The sequence below is a fragment of the Leptidea sinapis genome, chromosome 43 (assembly GCF_905404315.1).
Source record: "Leptidea sinapis chromosome 43, ilLepSina1.1, whole genome shotgun sequence".
In the NCBI taxonomy this organism is placed as follows: Eukaryota; Metazoa; Arthropoda; class Insecta; order Lepidoptera; family Pieridae; genus Leptidea; species Leptidea sinapis.
The window spans coordinates 2693667-2713526 of NC_066307.1; the positions used below are offsets into that span (position 1 = coordinate 2693667).

The window sequence follows — 19860 nt, forward strand, 5'->3', positions numbered from 1 at the left end:
TTACATTAACGAACTGCCCAAAGAGTTGCAAGAAATGTACATAAATACCACGAAAATCAAAACTCGCTTTAAAAGATACTTCCTGAAAAAAGAATAGAATTTGGAAAAAAATAATTGAATGGCTCTAGGTACCCAGATAAACCCGTGAGGTTTTCGTGGTACTTATTTCATAAAAATGTATGTATCTGTCTGTATTGGCTAATAAACTTAAAAAAAAAAATGTGGGTGATAGATATTATGCAACTGCAATACCAAACTGTTCAAAACTTAGTTATTATTCAAATATTTAAAATTTGTTATATAAGTTATGCTTTTAGTACTAAAATCTGTCATCGAAATGTTATATTAACTTAAAACAAGCTTTCAGATTTTTATATTAAAAAAGATTATGTTTTAGGAAAAACAGGAAACAATTCAATAACGGGGCTACCCACAAAATAAACACAATAATAATATTGCAGAACTCTGTCAAAATATTGGGTGTTCGACAAAGTGTTTGACCCAAGAATAGAACGTTAAACTTAATTTGTAAAGTAACAATATTAGAAAAGATAACTTTAAACCAAAATGCAAAACTTGACAGCTATCATCTTGAAAAAAATTCCATCATATAGTGATACATGTTATGTAAATATTACAGGCGGTAGTTACCCAGGACAACCCGGTACTCCCGGCACTCCAGGCACTCCAGGATCACCGGGTACTCCAGGAGGACCGGGAGGTCCAGGTGGCCCAGGTGGTCCAGTAGGACCAACTGGAGGTAGCGGCTACTACCCAGGCTCGCAAGGTAGGCAGGTTTTTAAGCTAACATTAATATTATTTCCAAAGTACCCACTTTATTAATTATAAGATAAAACACAATTACTATATAGGAAAATAAATCTTATTATATTTATTTAAGGCCCAACCGGTTCAGGAGGTGGTTACTACCCAGGCAAACCAGGTTCACCAGGCACTCCCGGCACTCCCGGCACTCCCGGCACTCCTGGCTCACCAGGCGGCCCCGGAGGTCCAGGAGGACCGGGCGGTCCCAGCGGACCTATAGGCCCATCCCATGGAGGCGGACACTACCCTGGCTCTCAAGGTAACAAGTCAACGTTATAAGAAAACTAGCAAAACACCAGTGGGAGGCTCCTTTGCACAGGAAGCTGGCTAGATTATGGGTACCACAACGGCGCCTATTTCTGCCGTGAAGCAGTAATGTGTAAGCATTACTGTGTTTCAGTCTGAAGGGCGCCGTAGCTAGGGAAATTACTGGGCAAATTAGACTTTACATCTTATGTCCCAAGGTGATGAGCGCAATTGTAGTGCCGCTCAGAACGTTTGGGTTTTTCAAGAATCCTGATAGGGATGACGTATGGGGGGCGTATTAATTATCATCTGAGCTGAATGTCCTGCTCGTCCCGTCCCTTATTTTCATAAAAAAAAGCAAAAATTAAGATCATATGAGCCAGGTTGTATCCCAGTAAGCTACATCACACCATAGGTCGTTGTGTGAAGCGTTATGCTCAGATTAAATTGTCACTACAGAAAGTTGAATGACACAATTCGGATCAGCACTGATAAAGGGTTCAGGCTAAAAGATTTTAGGTTTTTTAAGGAAATAGGCACGAAGCTAAGGCTCCTTAACAACCTGCCTGACAACCTTGTTTTAATGTTATAAGGGCCTACGTGCACAAGTTTGAAGAATATTACTATATATTTTGGTTTTGAAAACAATTTGATGTGTTGTGAAAACATAATATTATAACATATTACACAGAACCATTCTAATTGCAGCTCCCAGTTGTTTTTGGTGGTTTTTTGTCATTATTTTATATATATGTATATATACATATAATAGGGTTTTTAAGTATACTTAATCCCAGAAAAAACTACAATCAACTATACGTCGTGCCTTAAGTATGTTTACAGCTACTTATGTTGCTGCAATAGGGCATGCTGTAACGTAGAACTTACATTTTATAATATTATTCTTCATTGGTTAGTCTTCACTTACGGGTTACTTACCTAAGGTAAAGGGTCACTTACCTACCTTCAAAAAACCTGTTTATTTTTTCTCTTTTTCCCATCATGTAAATGCTGACAGGTATGGTTTTAAGAGATATATTTTTTTTCAGTTTGTAAAATATTACAAGTTACACGACCAAAATACATTTAGTTGACAAAAAAATAGCAAAGTAAACCCTTTTGCGATCGTTTTAACTATCCATTTTGATACTAAATAACGCAATAGATAGAAGTTAAATCAACTGTTTTATTAACAAACGCGAAGTTATTCCAAATTTAAAATCCTTTGCCACTAGAGAATTAAATGACACGGAGAAATAATTTTAAAGTTGGAGTAAATTTTACACTGCTTTTATTAATAAGATAGGTACTGAATTTTACTAAAACATTACCAGGAAATATTTCCACTCCATTGATTAATATTTATAATATCAAATTAATATTATGACCAATTGAAAAACATACAATTTCAATTAATTCTAAATGTACGCAAATAATATGTAATAATAATACTACAAAAATTTTTTTACAAAAAAAAACAACTGACTTCAAAAACGCTATTCCAAAACAATAGATATAATATACACTAAAAAGTATAACTAACTAGATTTAGATTAATTAATTCGATTGGATAAAAATATGCAATTATTTTTATACTTTTTAGTGGATATTGTATTATATACATTGTTTGGAATAGTGTTTTTTGGAGTTGGTTTCTTTTTTTTTGTTAAAATTTTTTATTTTTGGATTTTTCGTGAATTTTAAGTACACTAACTAACAATTTATCTAAATATGACGTGTAGTTATACTAAATATTTCAATGCAGCAATGAACGTAAGCGCTTTGCAATTTCATTAAAGACAGAAATTCTGCCACAGATCACACCCTTACTGTAAGTCGTTAAGGAGTCCCATTGATCAACATATTTGACTACGACAATAACTTGACCATAACTTTGTTTTGATAGATGGCTTAAATATCCGGATAGCATACATAATATTCGGCCGCGTATTGTTAATTTGCCCCTACGAATTGAAGAGTCCCGTTACTTTGTCATGGATTCCGTGATCAGAACCTAACCAAACTCTCACCAAACTATCTTTGAAGTATATCATTTCCAATAAAAAAGGATTAATGGAAATAGGTCCACGCAATATTGAATTATTCGTAAATTTATCATCCACTTTGCTATACGTATGTATAAAAAATTTAAGACTTTTATGGTTTTCTTATGGATTCCACTGTCAGATCTGGACTATACATGTCGAAAGTGAAGCTTCTTTGAAAAATAATTTTTAAATCTCTGTTATATTAATTATCATAATCTGTTCTCTAAGCCAAATGTTTTTGTCAACATTAGTAATTATTAGATGTTCTACTTACTCGCGGCCACGCGCTAAACCTGTACGATACAACTCTAGTAGGGAAGATGTTCTACTTTTTCGCGGCCGCGTGCTAAACCTGCACGATACAACATATATATGCACGATATCCATATTGTTGAAATCATAATTTTGCGCGGCGGCCATCCTGGATTTAAAAAATGATCCCAAAATCGTTCGATTTTGGGACCATAATTTTGTGCGGCGGCCTTCTTGGATTTTAAATATGATCACACAATCGTTCTCTGCACCCTCGAGAACCTCGGATACGATATCCATATTGTTGAAATCATAAATTTGCGAGGCGGCCATCTTGGATTAAAAAAAACAAAATGGCGCGTAACAGAAAATCGTGACGATTTTCTATAAAATTTCTCTCATAAGTCGATAAAGAAGTTTCACGTCAACAAGCTTTGTAGCTCTCCAAGTAAAAAAAATATTCTCAGGCTTAAACGAAAGTTGAGTGATGCAGCGGACATGCCTGCTGCATCATGGAGGTGCTTCTCTCCAGCAGTAACACTTTCATTGATTATTTGGCTAAAGAATAGTTTATTTAAATATTAGATATTAATTTTGCTGCTTCAATTAGATTAGAACAGGCACGTGGAAAAAGACGTTCAGGGTATAATTATGCATATAAATGATAGAAAAAGTTCTTGTTACGACGGAATTAGAGCTAAAGATATATATACATGTATTCATATCTAGTGCCGGTCATTACACACCTATTAAATCAGTGCTTAACTACGTCGATTTATCCGGACATATTAAAAATTTGCGTAATTCGGCCTATTTACAAGAAGGGTAAGAGGGATGATTACAATAATTACCGGCCCATCATCATACTGTCCTGTGTTGATAAAATAATAGAAAGGTACTTGGGATTAAAAATAAATAATTATTTAACACAGCATTCAATAATAAATAATAAACAATATGGTTTCCAAAAAAATAAAAGCACAACAGAACTACTAAGAAACTTTACTAATGAAGTTAATACGTACCCAGACAATAAACTTCACGTGCTTGTTCTACTAATTGATTTCAGTAAGGCCTTTGATGTATTAAATTATAATACCCTATTTAACAAACTGTCTCAGAGTGGTAAACAGGGTCCTTTATTAGAATTGATAAAAAATTATCACCTTAATAGAAAAACCATTGTTAGTCTAGCCAAACAAAGCAGTGACCTAAAATCAACTACACAGGGCACAGCGCAGGGTTCTATCATTGGCCCGACTGAGTACCTGTTATATGTAAATGACATGGTTAACATAATAAACGAGGGCACTGTGTACCAATTTGCAGATGATACTTGTCTACTAGTAGCTCAAAAAACTGTTAAGCAAGCCCAGGACATTTTGCAACATAATTTTAATCAACTTTGTAAATGGGCACACGATGTAGGTCTGACAATAAACACTCAAAAAACCAAGTATAAACACATCCACTCGTCGCACAACAAGGCAGACATCACACCAACTATCGTAGCCCACAACCACTCTTGCTTACACTCCTCCTGCAGTTCAAATTGTACATGTGACAAAACAAGTGCAATCTCAAATGTACGTAGGCCTAATAATCGATGACAGATTTACTTGGGGTCCACATATAGCGCATGTTTGCTCAAAACTAAGATCAATCTTGAGCAAACTAAGCATACTCAAATTCAAATTACCATATGAGACATTACGACTCCTGTACATGGCCCTAGCTGACTCTGTCATCGCTTATGGTATTCGTAGTTATGGTAGGTCCTGCAAAACAAATCTGAAAGATATTTATAATCTGCAGTTAAGATTACTCAAAACAATTGTACCAAAACATGAACTAAATAAAAATAAGGAAAATTATGATCAGCTCTTTGGGCATTGTTATGTCATGAACGTTTATGATAAAGCTAAATTTTCTATTTAACCGAAATTAATAATCCCACCCTGTTAATCGAAAAATATAGACCCTTTGGTTTACGACAACTTGATATAAATCACAAATACATTTTACCAAAAATTAATAACAAATATGGGAAGAGAACGGTCAATTACGTAATACCAGAATACATTAACGAACTGCCCAAAGAGTTGCAAGAAATGTACATAAATACCACGAAAATCAAAACTCGCTTTAAAAGATACTTCCTGAAAAAAGAATAGAATTTGGAAAAAAATAATTGAATGGCTCTAGGTACCCAGATAACCCCTTAAGGTTTTCGTGGTACTTATTTCATAAAAATGTATGTATTTGTTCTGTATTGGCTAATAAACTAAAAAAAATATGGGTGATAGATATTATTCAACTGCAATACCAAACTGTTCAAAACTTAGTTATTATTCAAATATTTAAAATTTGTTATATAAGTTATGCTTTTAGTACTAAAATCTGTCATCGAAATGTTATATTAACTTAAAACAAGCTTTCAGATTTTTATATTAAAAAAGATTATGTTTTAGGAAAAACAGGAAACAATTCAATAACGGGGCTACCCACAAAATAAACACAATAATAATATTGCAGAACTCTGTCAAAATATTGGGTGTTCGACAAAGTGTTTGACCCAAGAACAGAACGTTAAACTTAATTTGTAAAGTAACAATATTAGAAAAGATAACATTAAACCAAAATGCAAAACTTGACAGCTATCATCTTGAAAAAAATTCCATCATATAGTGATACATGTTATGTAAATATTACAGGCGGTAGTTACCCAGGACAACCCGGTACTCCCGGCACTCCAGGCACTCCAGGATCACCGGGTACTCCAGGAGGACCGGGAGGTCCAGGTGGCCCAGGTGGTCCAGTAGGACCAACTGGAGGTAGCGGCTACTACCCAGGCTCGCAAGGTAGGCAGGTTTTTAAGCTAACATTAATATTATTTCCAAAGTACCCACTGCTTTATTAATTATAAGATAAAACACAATAACTATATAGGAAAATAAATCTTATTATATTTATTTAAGGCCCAACCGGTTCAGGAGGTGGTTACTACCCAGGCAAACCAGGTTCACCAGGCACTCCCGGCACTCCCGGCACTCCCGGCACTCCTGGCTCACCAGGCGGCCCCGGAGGTCCAGGAGGACCGGGCGGTCCCAGCGGACCTATAGGCCCATCCCATGGAGGCGGACACTACCCTGGCTCTCAAGGTAACAAGTCAACGTTATAAGAAAACTAGCAAAACACCAGTGGGAGGCTCCTTTGCACAGGAAGCTGGCTAGATTATGGGTACCACAACGGCGCCTATTTCTGCCGTGAAGTAGTAATGTGTAAGCATTACTGTGTTTCAGTCTGAAGGGCGCCGTAGCTAGGGAAATTACTGGGCAAATTAGACTTTACATCTTATGTCCCAAGGTGATGAGCGCAATTGTAGTGCCGCTCAGAACGTTTGGGTTTTTCAAGAATCCTGATAGGGATGACGTATGGGGGGCGTATTAATTATCATCTGAGCTGAATGTCCTGCTCGTCCCGTCCCTTATTTTCATAAAAAAAAGCAAAAATTAAGATCATATGAGCCAGGTTGTATCCCAGTAAGCTACATCACACCATAGGTCGTTGTGTGAAGCGTTATGCTCAGATTAAATTGTCACTACAGAAAGTTGAATGAAACAATTCGGATCAGCACTGATAAAGGGTTCAGGCTAAAAGATTTTAGGTTTTTTATGGAAATAGGCACGAAGCTAAGGCTCCTTAACAACCTGCCTGACAACCTTGTTTTAATGTTATAAGGGCCTACGTGCACAAGTTTGAAGAATATTACTATATATTTTGGTTTTGAAAACAATTTGATGTGTTGTGAAAACATAATATTATAACATATTACACAGAACCATTCTAATTTCAGCTCCCAGTTGTTTTGGTGGTTTTTTGTCATTATTTTATATATATGTATATATACATACAATAGGGTTTTTAAGTATACTTAATCCCAGAAAAAACTACAATCAACTATACGTCGTGCCTTAAGTATGTTTACAGCTACTTATGTTGCTGCAATAGGGCATGCTGTAACGTACAACTTACATTTTATAATATTATTCTTCATTGGTTAGTCTTCACTTACGGGTTACTTACCTAAGGTAAAGGGTCACTTACCTACCTTCAAAAAACCTGTTTATTTTTTCTCTTTTTCCCATCATGTAAATGCTGACAGGTATGGTTTTAAGAGATATATTTTTTTTTTCAGTTTGTAAAATATTACAAGTTACACGACCAAAATACATTTAGTTGACAAAAAAATAACAAAGTAAACCCTTTTGCGATCGATTTACTATCCATTTTGATACTAAATAACGCAATAGATAGAAGTTAAATCAACTGTTTTATTAACAAACGCGAAGTTATTCCAAATTTAAAATCCTTTGCCACTAGAGAATTAAATGACACGGAGAAATAATTTTAAAGTTGGAGTAAATTTTACACTGCTTTTATTAATAAGATAGGTACTGAATTTTACTAAAACATTACCAGGAAATATTTCCACTCCATTGATTAATATTTATAATATCAAATTAATATTATGACCAATTGAAAAACATACAATTTCAATTAATTCTAAATGTACGCAAATAATATGTAATAATAATACTACAAAAATTTTTTTACAAAAAAAAACAACTGACTTCAAAAACGCTATTCCAAAACAATAGATATAATATACACTAAAAAGTATAACTAACTAGATTTAGATTAATTAATTCGATTGGATAAAAATATGCAATTATTTTTATACTTTTTAGTGGATATTGTATTATATACATTGTTTGGAATAGTGTTTTTTGGAGTTGGTTTCTTTTTTTTTGTTAAAATTTTTTATTTTTGGATTTTTCGTGAATTTTAAGTACACTAACTAACAATTTATCTAAATATGACGTGTAGATATACTAAATATTTCAATGCAGCAATGAACGTAAGCGCTTTGCAATTTCATTACAGACAGAAATTCTGCCACAGATCACACCCTTACTGTAAGTCGTTAAGGAGTCCCATTGATCAACATATTTGACTACGACAATAACTTGACCATAACTTTGTTTTGATAGATGGCTTAAATATCCGGATAGCATACATAATATTCGGCCGCGTATTGTTAATTTGCTCCTACGAATTGAAGAGTTCCGTTACTTTGTCATGGATTCCGTGATCAGAACCTAACCAAACTCTCACCAAACTATCTTTGAAGTATATCATTTCCAATAAAAAAGGATTAATGGAAATAGGTCCACGCAATATTGAATTATTCGTAAATTTATCATCCACTTTGCTATACGTATGTATAAAAAATTTAAGACTTTTATGGTTTTCTTATGGATTCCACTGCCAGATCTGGACTATACATGTCAAAAGTGAAGCTTCTTTGAAAAATAATTTTTAAATCTCTGTTATATTAATTATCATAATCTATTCTCTAAACCAAATGATTTTGTCAACATTAGTAATTATTAGATGTTCTACTTTTTCGCGGCCGCGTGCTAAACCTGCACGATACAACATATATATGCACGATATCCATATTGTTGAAATCATAAATTTGCGAGGCGGCCATCTTGGATTAAAAAAAAACAAAATGGCGCGTAACCGAAAATCGTGACGATTTTCTATAAAATTTCTCTCATAAGTCGATAAAGAAGTTTCACGTCAACAAGCTTTGTAGCTCTCCAAGTAAAAAAATATTCTCAGGCTTAAACGAAAGTTGAGTGATGCAGCGGACATGCCTGCTGAATCATGGAGGTGCTTCTCTCCAGCAGTAACACTTTCATTGATTATTTGGCTAAAGAATAGTATATTTAAATATTAGATATTAATTTTGCTGCTTCAATTAGATTAGAACAGGCACGTGAAAAAGACGTTCAGGGTATAATTATGCATATAAATGATAGAAAAAGTTCTGGTCACGACGGAATTAGAGCTAAAGATATAAAATACATGTATTCATATCTAGTGCCGGTCATTACACACCTATTAAATCAGTGCTTAACTACGTCGATTTATCCGGACATATTAAAAATTTGCGTAATTCGGCCTATTTACAAGAAGGGTAAGAGGGATAATTACAATAATTACCGGCCCATCATCATACTGTCCTGTGTTGATAAAATAATAGAAAGGTACTTGGGATTAAAAATAAATAATTATTTAACACAGCATTCAATAATAAATAATACACAATATGGTTTCCAAAAAAATAAAAGCACAACAGAACTACTAAGAAACTTTACTAATGAAGTTAATACGTACCCAGACAATAAACTTCACGTGCTTGTTCTACTAATTGATTTCAGTAAGGCCTTTGATGTATTAAATTATAATACCCTATTTAACAAACTGTCTCAGAGTGGTAAACAGGGTCCTTTATTAGAATTGATAAAAAATTATCACCTTAATAGAAAAATCATTGTAAGTCTAGCCAAACATAGCAGTGACCTAAAATCAACTACACAGGGCACAGCGCAGGGTTCTATCATTGGCCCGACTGAGTACCTGTTATTTGTAAATGACATGGTTAACATAATAAACGAGGGCACTGTGTACCAATTTGATACTTGTCTACTAGTAGCTCAAAAAACTGTTAAGCAAGCCCAGGACATTTTGCAACATAATTTTAATCAACTTTGTAAATGGGCACACGATGTAGGTCTGACAATAAACACTCAAAAAACCAAGTATAAACACATCCACTCGTCGCACAACAAGGCAGACATCACACCAACTAGCCCACAACCACTCTTGCTTACACTCCTCCTGCAGTTCAAATTGTACATGTGACAAAATTGAACAAGTGCAATCTCAAATGTACGTAGGCCTAATAATCGATGACAGATTTACTTGGGGTCCACATATAGCGCATGTTTGCTCAAAACTAAGATCAATCTTGAGCAAACTAAGCATACTCAAATTCAAATTACCATATGAGACATTACGACTCCTGTACATGGCCCTAGCTGACTCTGTCATCGCTTATAGTATTCGTTGTTATGGTAGGTCCTGCAAAACAATCTGAAAGATATTTATAATCTGCAGTTAAGATTACTCAAAACAATTGTACCAAAACATGTACTAAATAAAAATAAGGAAAATTATGATCAGCTCTTTGGACATTGTTATATCATGAACGTTTATGATAAAGCTAAATTTTCTATTTAACCAAAATTAATAATCCTACCCTGTTAATCGAAAAAAATAGACCCTTTGGTTCACGACAACTTGATATAAATCACAAATACATTTTACCAAAAATTAATAATAAATATGGGAAGAGAACGGTCAATTACGTAATACCAGAATACATTAACGAACTGCCCAAAGAGTTGCAAGAAATGTACATAAATACCACGAAAATCAAAACTCGCTTTAAAAGATACTTCCTGAAAAAAGAATAGAATTTTGAAAAAAATAATTGAATGGCTCTAGGTACCCAGATAACCCCTTAAGGTTTTCGTGGTACTTATTTCATAAAAATGTATGTATTTGTTCTGTATTGGCTAATAAACTAAAAAAAATATGGGTGATAGATATTATGCAACTGCAATACCAAACTGTTCAAAACTTAGTTATGCTTTTAGTACTAAAATCTGTCATCGAAATGTTATATTAACTTAAATCAAGCTTTCAGATTTTTATATTAAAAAGATGTTTTAGGAAAAACAGGAAACAATTCAATAACGGGGCTACCCACAAAATAAACACAATAATAATATTGCAGAACTCTGTCAAAATATTGGGTGTTCGACAAAGTGTTTGACCCAAGAACAGAACGTTAAACTTAATTTGTAAAGTAACAATATTAGAAAAGATAACTTTAAACCAAAATGTAAAACTTGACAGCTATCATCTTGAAAATTCCATCATATAGTGATACATGTTATGTAAATATTACAGGCGGTAGTTACCCAGGACAACCCGGTACTCCCGGCTCTCCAGGCACTCCAGGATCACCGGGTACTCCAGGAGGACCGGGAGGTCCGGGCGGCCCAGGTGGTCCAGTAGGACCAACTGGAGGTAGCGGCTACTACCCAGGCTCGCAAGGTAGGCAGGTTAAAAAAGCTAACATTAATATTATTTCCAAAGTACCCACTGCTTTATTAATTATAAGATAAAACACAATTACTTCACAGGAAAATAAATCTTATTATATTTATTTAAGGCCCAACCGGTTCAGGAGGTGGTTACTACCCAGGCAAACCAGGTTCACCAGGCACTCCCGGCACTCCCGGCACTCCCGGCACTCCCGGCACTCCTGGCTCACCAGGCGGCCCCGGAGGTCCAGGAGGACCGGGCGGTCCCAGCGGACCTACAGGCCCATCCCATGGAGGCGGACACTACCCTGGCTCTCAAGGTAACAAGTCAACGTTATAAGAAAACTAGCAAAACACCAGTGGGAGGCTCCTTTGCACAGGAAGCCGGCTAGATTATGGGTACCACAACGGCGCCTATTTCTGCCGTGAAGCAGTAATGTGTAAGCATTACTGAGTTTCAGTCTGAAGGGCGCCGTAGCTAGGGAAATTACTGGGCAAATTAGACTTTACATCTTATGTCCCAAGGTGACGAGCGCAATTGTAGTGCCGCTCAGAACGTTTGGGTTTTTCAAGAATCCTGAGAGGGAGGACGTATGGGGGGTGTATTAATTATCATCTGAGCTGAATGTCCTCGTCCCGTCCCTTATTTTCATAAAAAAAAGCAAAAATTAAGATCATATGAGCCAGGTTGTATCCCAGTAAGCTACATCACACCATAGGTCGTTGTGTGAAGCGTTATGGCTCAGATTAAAGTCGAAAGTTTTGAGGTAACAAACATAAAAAAAATACCGACGAATTGAGAACCTCCTCCTTTTTTGAAGTCGGTTAAAAATGTATGTCCTGAAGCTTATGTTATTAGGTTATTATCTGACACATATTTAAAATGTTTGTCACAGAATTGAAGTTCCTTTGCCATCTTGTAAGTAGAGTTTCTTGCGCCTCTTTTTCTCTCTCAGAGCGCCATTTGTTTCCGAAGCGGTAGTAGTATCTATATATATCGATATTAGAAATGACATCAATAAGAATTCTAAAGGAATCAATTTTGAGAAAATAAATGCCTTTTATGACTTTTATCGATATATATCGTAATGCAGTGAGGATCACCCAATAGCGATATTTTTGAATCATTCTCGTAATAATTAAAATAGACATTTTTAAATAACAACTGTGTTTTAGGTCCAACTGGAGGCTCTTATCCAGGTCAACCAGGCAGCCCCGGTAGCCCTGGTGGCCCCGGAGGACCCGGAGGCCCCGGATGCCCCGGTGGTCCGGGTGGGCCTGGAGGACCAACTAGACCGACTGGACCAGGGGGCCCTGGTGGGCCAGTAAGACCAACCGGCCCGGGTGGAAGCGGTTACTACCCAGGTAAAGACATTATTTAAAATTATTAAAAAAAATATGTGATTTTTTTTGACGTTCTCATTTATTTTCCTGTTAAGAGAGCGTAGAAAGAAAGGTCATGATTTATTATAAAATTGAGGTCTAATGGACTAGAATTAAGTATATATTTATTATACCATAGGGAGTTGGTAAAGGTCATAAAGCTACATCAGCTCGTACCGGGGCGTTGGCTTGGGGAGAAGAACTGATGGGAAACTCACAGCCACTCGATTGTATATAACGTGCAGTCATTGATAGATTGACAGATGACGGCTGTATTCTTGTAAAAAACACTACGAAATCCACTACGTTATAGCAACTGTTCGCTTTCAAGCTTAGCCGGATTATATTTCGTAGCCATATTGTTTTTATTATTTCACACTTATGTCAAATCTCACTGCACGTTTCATACTAAACTAAATTTCAAATTTCATTTAAGCGGGCCCGCCTCTAATTACGTAGCATCCTCTTTGTATGGAACATGCTTCAAATAAATAAACAAAATATTACGTTTGAATTTGGATTCTGTCTTTTTTATATGATTGTTCATTGAGTTTTCTCATTTTGGCGCTAATACATTGTACAAAATTTTGCGATATTAAAATGGAGTGGGAAGATAAAAGAGAACCGAATCGCTGTGATTTCATTACACAAAGTAGGTATGGAGCTGCCAAATACAATTTCTTAAACTCTTCATACGCTTGGAATTAATATCATGTTTGTGTACCGGGCTATTAATAGGTACAATGAGACCTTCTCTGTTTGTGACAGAAAAAGATCTGGATTTTCACGTAGTGTCCGTAAGCAGAAAGCAGTAAGGGAAAGAATTCGCAGAAATCCTGTCCGAAAGCAAAACATTTTATCTCGGGAGATGAAGATAGCACCTAGAAGAATGTCGCGTATTTTAAAAGATGATTTAGGACTAAAAATTACTATGAAATTACTGGGCGAATGAGACTTAACATCCTTATGTCTCAAGGTGACGAGCGCAATTGTACTGCCGCTCAGAATTTTTGGGTTTTTCCAGAATCCTGAACAGCACTGCATTGTAAGGGGCAGGGCGTATCAATTACCATCAACTGAACCCTTATTATAAAAAAACGTGCATTATAATATTAGACACTAGTGTATGAATCTCGTGAGCAACTCACTGGACACTCGGCTGATGTACGATCACTGCAACCTACAGCCTCGAGTACAATGAGCAACGTAGCTCACTTGTTTTATAATATACTATTTTGATATTTCTCTGAACTTACCAGTTCATGGAATATATTGAATCATTCATTTTCTGAAATATAGGTTCAACCGGCCCAGGAGGTGGATATTACCCAGCTCAACCAGGAACACCAGGCACTCCCGGCACTCCAGGCTCCCCAGGCACTCCTGGCGGTCCGGGTGGTCCGGGGGGCCCAGGAGGACCGGGAGGCCCTGGTGGACCGGACGGACCTAGCGGCCCTGCAGGTCCAAGACCCACCGTCCCATCCGGTTCATATCCTTCTCAAGGTAATATAATACTTAGTACGACATACCTATACAGTGCACAATAAATTATAAATTTACCTTCTACCAAACAGCGGCCGCTCACGTGCGACTCTCTTACGAGCCAACCCCGTGTTCCAGAACATGTCCGACCGCATTATTCATGATCCAGTGTACAGTTATGACAGTGAAAATATACATGTGATCACGAATCACGTAAAAAACACATTTTCTCTACAACAGGAGGCTCCAAAATACAAAATAAACATAGGTGAACTGTAAATTGCCAATTATAAAGTCGGTTAAAAACAATGTGACTAAGAAAAATGTTCTGTACAAATACTCGAAGTTCAGCTTGAAAGGTTTGTTTTGTGTTATAGGTCCAGCCCAACCAGGAAAGCCGGGCTACCCAGGTCAGCCAGATAGACCTTATCAACCAAGTGGTCCGGGACAATCAGGCTACCCAACACAGCCGGGAACACCAGGCAAACCAGGACAGCCAGGCTACCCAGGACAACCAGGACAGCCGGGTCAATCAGGCTACCCAGGACAACCAGGAACTCCAGGCCAACCAGGACAGCCAGGTTATCCAACTCAGCCAGGTGGATCTTATCAACCAAGTGCTCCAGGACAATCAGGCTACCCAGCCCAACCAGGAATGCCAGGACAACCAGGCAAACCAGGACAGCCAGGACAGCCAGGCCAACCAGGAACTCCAGGCCAACCAGGACAGCCGGGTTATCCAACTCAGCCAGATGGGCCTTATCAACCAAATGCTCCAGGACAATCAGGCTTCCCAGCCCAACCAGGAACGCCAGGACAACCAGGAAAACCAGGACAGCCAGGACAACCGGGAACTCCAGGCCAACCAGGTCAACCTGGTCAACCCGGCTACCCAGGTCAACCAGGACAGCCAGGTGGACCTAATCAACCAATAACTCCAGGACAAACAGGCTACCCAGGACAACCAGGAACTCCAGGACAACCAGGCAAACCAGGACAGCCAGGCCAACCAGGAACTCCAGGCCAACCAGGGACTCCAGGACAACCAGGACAGCCGGGTTATCCAAATCAGCCAGGTGGACCTTATCAACCAAGTGCTCCAGGACAGTCAGGCTACCCAGCCCAACCAGGAACTCCAGGACAACCAGGAAAACCAGGAGAGCCAGGACAACCGGGAACTCCAGGCCAACCAGGGACTCCAGGACAACCAGGACAGCCGGGTTATCCAACCCAGCCGGGTGGGCCTTATCAACCAAGTGCTCCAGGACAATCAGGCTACCCAGCCCAACCAGGAACGCCAGGACAACCAGGAAAACCAGGACAACCGGGAACTCCAGGCCAACCAGGCCAACCTGGTCAGCCCGGCTACCCAGGTCAACCAGGACAGCCAGGTGGACCTAATCAACCAATAACTCCAGGACAAACAGGCTACCCAGGACAACCAGGAACTCCAGGACAACCAGGCAAACCAGGACAGCCAGGCCAACCAGGAACTCCAGGCCAACCAGGGACTCCAGGACAACCAGGACAGCCGGGTTATCCAACTCAGCCAGGTGGACCTTATCAACCAAGTGCTCCAGGACAGTCAGGGTACCCAGCCCAACCAGGAACTCCAGGACAACCAGGAAAACCAGGAGAGCCAGGACAATCAGGAACTCCAGGCCAACCAGGAACTCCAGGCCAACCAGGTCAACCAGGACAGCCAGGACAACCAGGAACTCCAGGCCAACCAGGGACTCCAGGCCAACCAGGACAGCCGGGTTATCCAACTCAGCCGGGTGGGCCTTATCAGCCAAGTGCTCCAGGACAATCAGGTTACCCAGCCCAACCAGGAACGCCAGGACAACCAGGAAAACCAGGACAACCGGGAACTCCAGGCCAACCAGGCCAACCTGGTCAGCCCGGCTACCCAGGTAAACCAGGACACCCAGGACACCCAGGAACTCCAGGCCAACCAGGACAGCCAGGTTATCCAACTCAGCCAGGTGGACCTTATCAACCAAGTGCTCCAGGACAGTCAGGCTACCCAGCCCAACCAGGAACTCCAGGACAACCAGGAAAACCAGGAGAGCCAGGACAACCGGGAACTCCAGGCCAATCTGGTCAGCCCGGCTACCCAGGTCAACCAGGACAGCCAGGACAACCAGGAACTCCAGGCCAACCAGGACAGCCAGGTTATCCAACTCAGCCAGGTGGACCTTATCAACCAAGTGCTCCAGGACAATCAGGCTACCCAGTCCAACCAGGAACGCCAGGACAACCAGGAAAACCAGGACAACCAGGACAACCGGGAACTCCAGGCCAACCAGGTCAACCTGGTCAGCCCGGCTACCCGGGTCAACCAGGACAGCCAGGTGGACCTAATCAACCTAGTGCTCCAGGACAATCAGGCTACCCAGCCCAACCAGGTACGCCAGGACAGCCAGGAAAACCAGGACAGCCAGGACAACCGGGAACTCCAGGCCAACCAGGGACTCCAGGCCAACCAGGACAGCCGGGTTATCCAACTCAGCCGGGTGGGCCTTATCAACCAAGTGCTCCAGGACAATCAGGCTACCCAGCCCAACCAGGACAACCAGGAAAACCAGGACAGCCAGGACAACCGGGAACTCCAGGCCAACCAGGCCAACCTGGTCAGCCCGGCTACCCAGGTAAACCAGGACAGCCAGGACACCCAGGAACTCCAGACCAAACAGAACAGCCAGGTTATCCAACTCAGCCAGGTGGACCTTATCAACCAAGTGCTCCAGGACAGTCAGGCTACCCAGCCCAACCAGGAACTCCAGGACAACCAGGAAAACCAGGAGAGCCAGGACAACCGGGAACTCCAGGCCAATCTGGTCAGCCCGGCTACCCAGGTCAACCAGGACAGCCAGGACAACCAGGAACTCCAGGCCAACCAGGACAGCCAGGTTATCCAACTCAGCCAGATGGACCTTATCAACCAAGTGCTCCAGGACAATCAGGCTACCCAGTCCAACCAGGAACGCCAGGACAACCAGGAACACCAGGTCAACCAGGACAACCAGGACAACCGGGAACTCCAGGCCATCCAGGCCAACCTGGTCAGCCCGGCTATCCGGGTCAACCAGGACAGCCAGGTGGACCTAATCAACCTAGTGCTCCAGGGCAATCAGGCTACCCAGCCCAACCAGGAACGCCAGGACAACCAGGAAAACCAGGACAGCCAGGACAACCAGGAACTCAAGGCCAACCAGGACAGCCGGGTTATCCAACTCAGCCGGGTGGGCCTTATCAACCAAGTGCTCCAGGACAATCAGGCTACCCAGCCCAACCAGGAACGCCAGGACAACCAGGAAAACCAGGACAACCGGGAACTCCAGGCCAACCAGGCCAACCTGGTCAGCCCGGCTACCCAGGTCAACCAGGACAGCCAGGACAACCAGGAACTCCAGGCCAACCAGGACAGCCAGGTTACCCAACTCAGCCAGGTGGACCTTATCAACCAAGTGCTCCAGGACAGTCAGGCTACCCAGCCCAACCAGGAAATCCAGGACAACCAGGAAAACCAGGAGAGCCAGGACAACCGGGAACTCCAGGCCAACCAGGACAGCCAGGTTATCCAACTCAGCCAGGTGGACCTTATCAACCAAGTGCTCCAGGACAACCAGGCTACCCAGTCCAACCAGGAACGCCAGGACAACCAGGACAGCCAGGACAACCGGGAACTCCGGGTGAACCAGGCCAATCTGGTCAGCCCGGCTACCCAGGTCAACCAGGACAGCCAGGTGGACCTAATCCACCAATAACTCCAGGACAAACAGGCTACCCAGGACAACCAGGAACTCCAGGACAACCAGGCAAACCAGGACAGCCAGGCCAACCAGGAACTCCAGGCCAACCAGGGACTCCAGGACGACCAGGACAGCCGGGTTATCCAACTCAGCCAGGTGGACCTTATCAACCAAGTGCTCCAGGACAGTCAGGCTACCCAGCCCAACCAGGAACTCCAGGACAACCAGGAAAACCAGGAGAGCCAGGACAACCGGGAACTCCAGGCCAACCAGGCCAACCTGGTCAGCCCGGCTACCCAGGTCAACCAGGACAGCCAGGACAACCAGGAACTCCAGGCCAACCAGGACAGCCAGGTTATCCAACTCAGCCAGGTGGACCATATCAACCAAGTGCTCCAGGGCAATCAGGCTACCCAGTCCAACCAGGAACGCCAGGACAACCAGGAAAACCAGGACAGCCAGGACAACCGGGAACTCCAGGCCAACCAGGCCAACCTGGTCAACCAGGACAGCCCGGATATCCAGGACAGCCAGGTGGACCTAATCAACCAATCACTCCAGGACAATCAGGCTACCCAGGCCAACCAGGACAACCAGGAAAACCAGGACAGCCAGGACAACCGGGAACTCCAGGCCAACCAGGCCAACCTGGTCAACCAGGACAGCCCGGATATCCAGGACAGCCAGGTGGACCTAATCAACCAATCACTCCAGGACAATCAGGCTACCCAGCCCAACCAGGAACGCCAGGACAACCAGGAAAACCAGGACAGCCAGGCCAACCAGGACAGCCAGGGCAACCTGGTCAGCCCGGCTACCCAGGTCAAACAGGACAGCCAAGTGCACCTAATCAACCAATCACTCCAGGACAATCAGGCTTCCCAACACATCCGGTAACGCCGGGACAACCAGGCCAACCAGGACATTCAGGCTACCCAGGACAAGCAGGACACCCGGGTCAACCAGGAATTCCGGGTCAACCAGGCGGACCAAATCAACCAAGCGCTCCAGGACAATCAGGTGAGTCTTTTCTGCATACAATTCTTAGTGGCATTACCTAGGTAGATTTTACAGCATAGCTCTTTAGGCCGCGTTTCCACCTCTTTCGCGGAGGTGTTTACACACGAAAGCTTACGAGTGTCGCGATAGGAACTGTCAAGACGCAGACGACAGCACTGGTGATGCCGTATACACGGGCCATGCAGGGCTCTCTCAGGAAATCGTCGTCGACAAGTGCCGAGAGAAACTTGTGTCTTCTATCTTATCCTCTCTTGAGAAGGTCGCGGAATGGGGTAAATTGGACAAGGTTCAATTTTGCGAAGATATTAATTTTTCAGAAGACTCAATTTTAGGCGTTTACCACTAAAAAAACTTGTGCGGTGTTTCCGGAACGATACAACATGGGTACCTTCAAAAAAGCATGTACATCTCCTCTCATCCTTAAGCCTTTAAAGCAACGCTCCTGTGATTCCTCTGGTGTTACAAGAAAATATGGGCAGTGGTGATCACTTAACGTTTAGTAACCCGTACGCTCGTTTCTCCTCTTTTCCATAAAAAAAATAGTATATGTAAATAATATCCATCTGAAAATGACTGATATTTATAACATATTAGGTTAAACAAATTTTACAACATTAAATAACTTTTAAATCAGTTTTATTCTTAATTTTCAATGCAACTGCAATTATCATCGAAGAGATATAAAATCTTTGCACTCATACAAACAATTAAGGTGTAATTTTGATATAATGCTCGTTTAATATTTAATAACCACTGCTTCTATTGAGCAATGTACTAATTTAAGTAAACATGGCAAATATTTTCCAAAAAATAAACAATAGA

At 41.2% G+C, this 19860-nt stretch overlaps 2 protein-coding genes and 1 pseudogene across 2 annotated transcripts; all 3 read right to left on the minus strand.

The window, feature by feature from the left end:
• Window positions 1-6374: 6374 nt before the first annotated feature.
• LOC126977134 (cuticle collagen 34-like) lies at window positions 6375-12526 on the minus strand. The gene is made up of 4 exons (XM_050825837.1): window positions 12503-12526; window positions 11556-11701; window positions 7483-7508; window positions 6375-6487 (listed from the first exon to the last, which is right to left on the minus strand). The coding sequence occupies exons 1-4, from the start codon at window positions 12524-12526 to the stop codon at window positions 6375-6377; spliced, it is 309 nt and encodes a 102-aa protein (XP_050681794.1).
• A 73-nt stretch (window positions 12527-12599) lies between these two features.
• On the minus strand, window positions 12600-14418 carry LOC126977135 (collagen alpha-1(XII) chain-like). Its single transcript, XM_050825838.1, has 3 exons — window positions 14367-14418; window positions 14120-14275; window positions 12600-12739 (listed from the first exon to the last, which is right to left on the minus strand). Exons 1-3 carry the CDS (start codon window positions 14416-14418, stop codon window positions 12600-12602), a joined length of 348 nt encoding a protein of 115 aa, XP_050681795.1.
• Window positions 14419-15198: 780 nt separating this feature from the next.
• On the minus strand, window positions 15199-18286 carry LOC126977136 (hibernation-associated plasma protein HP-27-like; annotated as a pseudogene).
• Window positions 18287-19860: the final 1574 nt, after the last annotated feature.

Bases quoted from the DNA above. Each gene is read 5' to 3' on its own strand.
- LOC126977134 (XM_050825837.1), bottom strand. From the start codon at position 12,526: ATGATTCAAAAATATCGCTATTGG. The intron at 7,509-11,555 runs GTAGTAACCACC...GATGGGAAAAAG, and splicing joins GGTGAACCTGGTTTGCCTGG to AGAAAAAATAAACAGGTTTT. The intron at 6,488-7,482 runs GTAGGTAAGTGA...ATGGGCCTATAG, and splicing joins AATAAACAGGTTTTTTGAAG to GTCCGCTGGGACCGCCCGGT.
- LOC126977135 (XM_050825838.1), bottom strand. From the start codon at position 14,418: ATGCGGTCGGACATGTTCTGGAACACGGGGTTGGCTCGTAAGAGAGTC. The intron at 14,276-14,366 runs GTGAGCGGCCGC...TACCTTGAGAAG, and splicing joins GGCTCGTAAGAGAGTCGCAC to GATATGAACCGGATGGGACG. The intron at 12,740-14,119 runs GTTGAGCTGGGT...CGCTTCCACCCG, and splicing joins GGGAGTGCCTGGTGTTCCTG to GGCCGGTTGGTCTTACTGGC.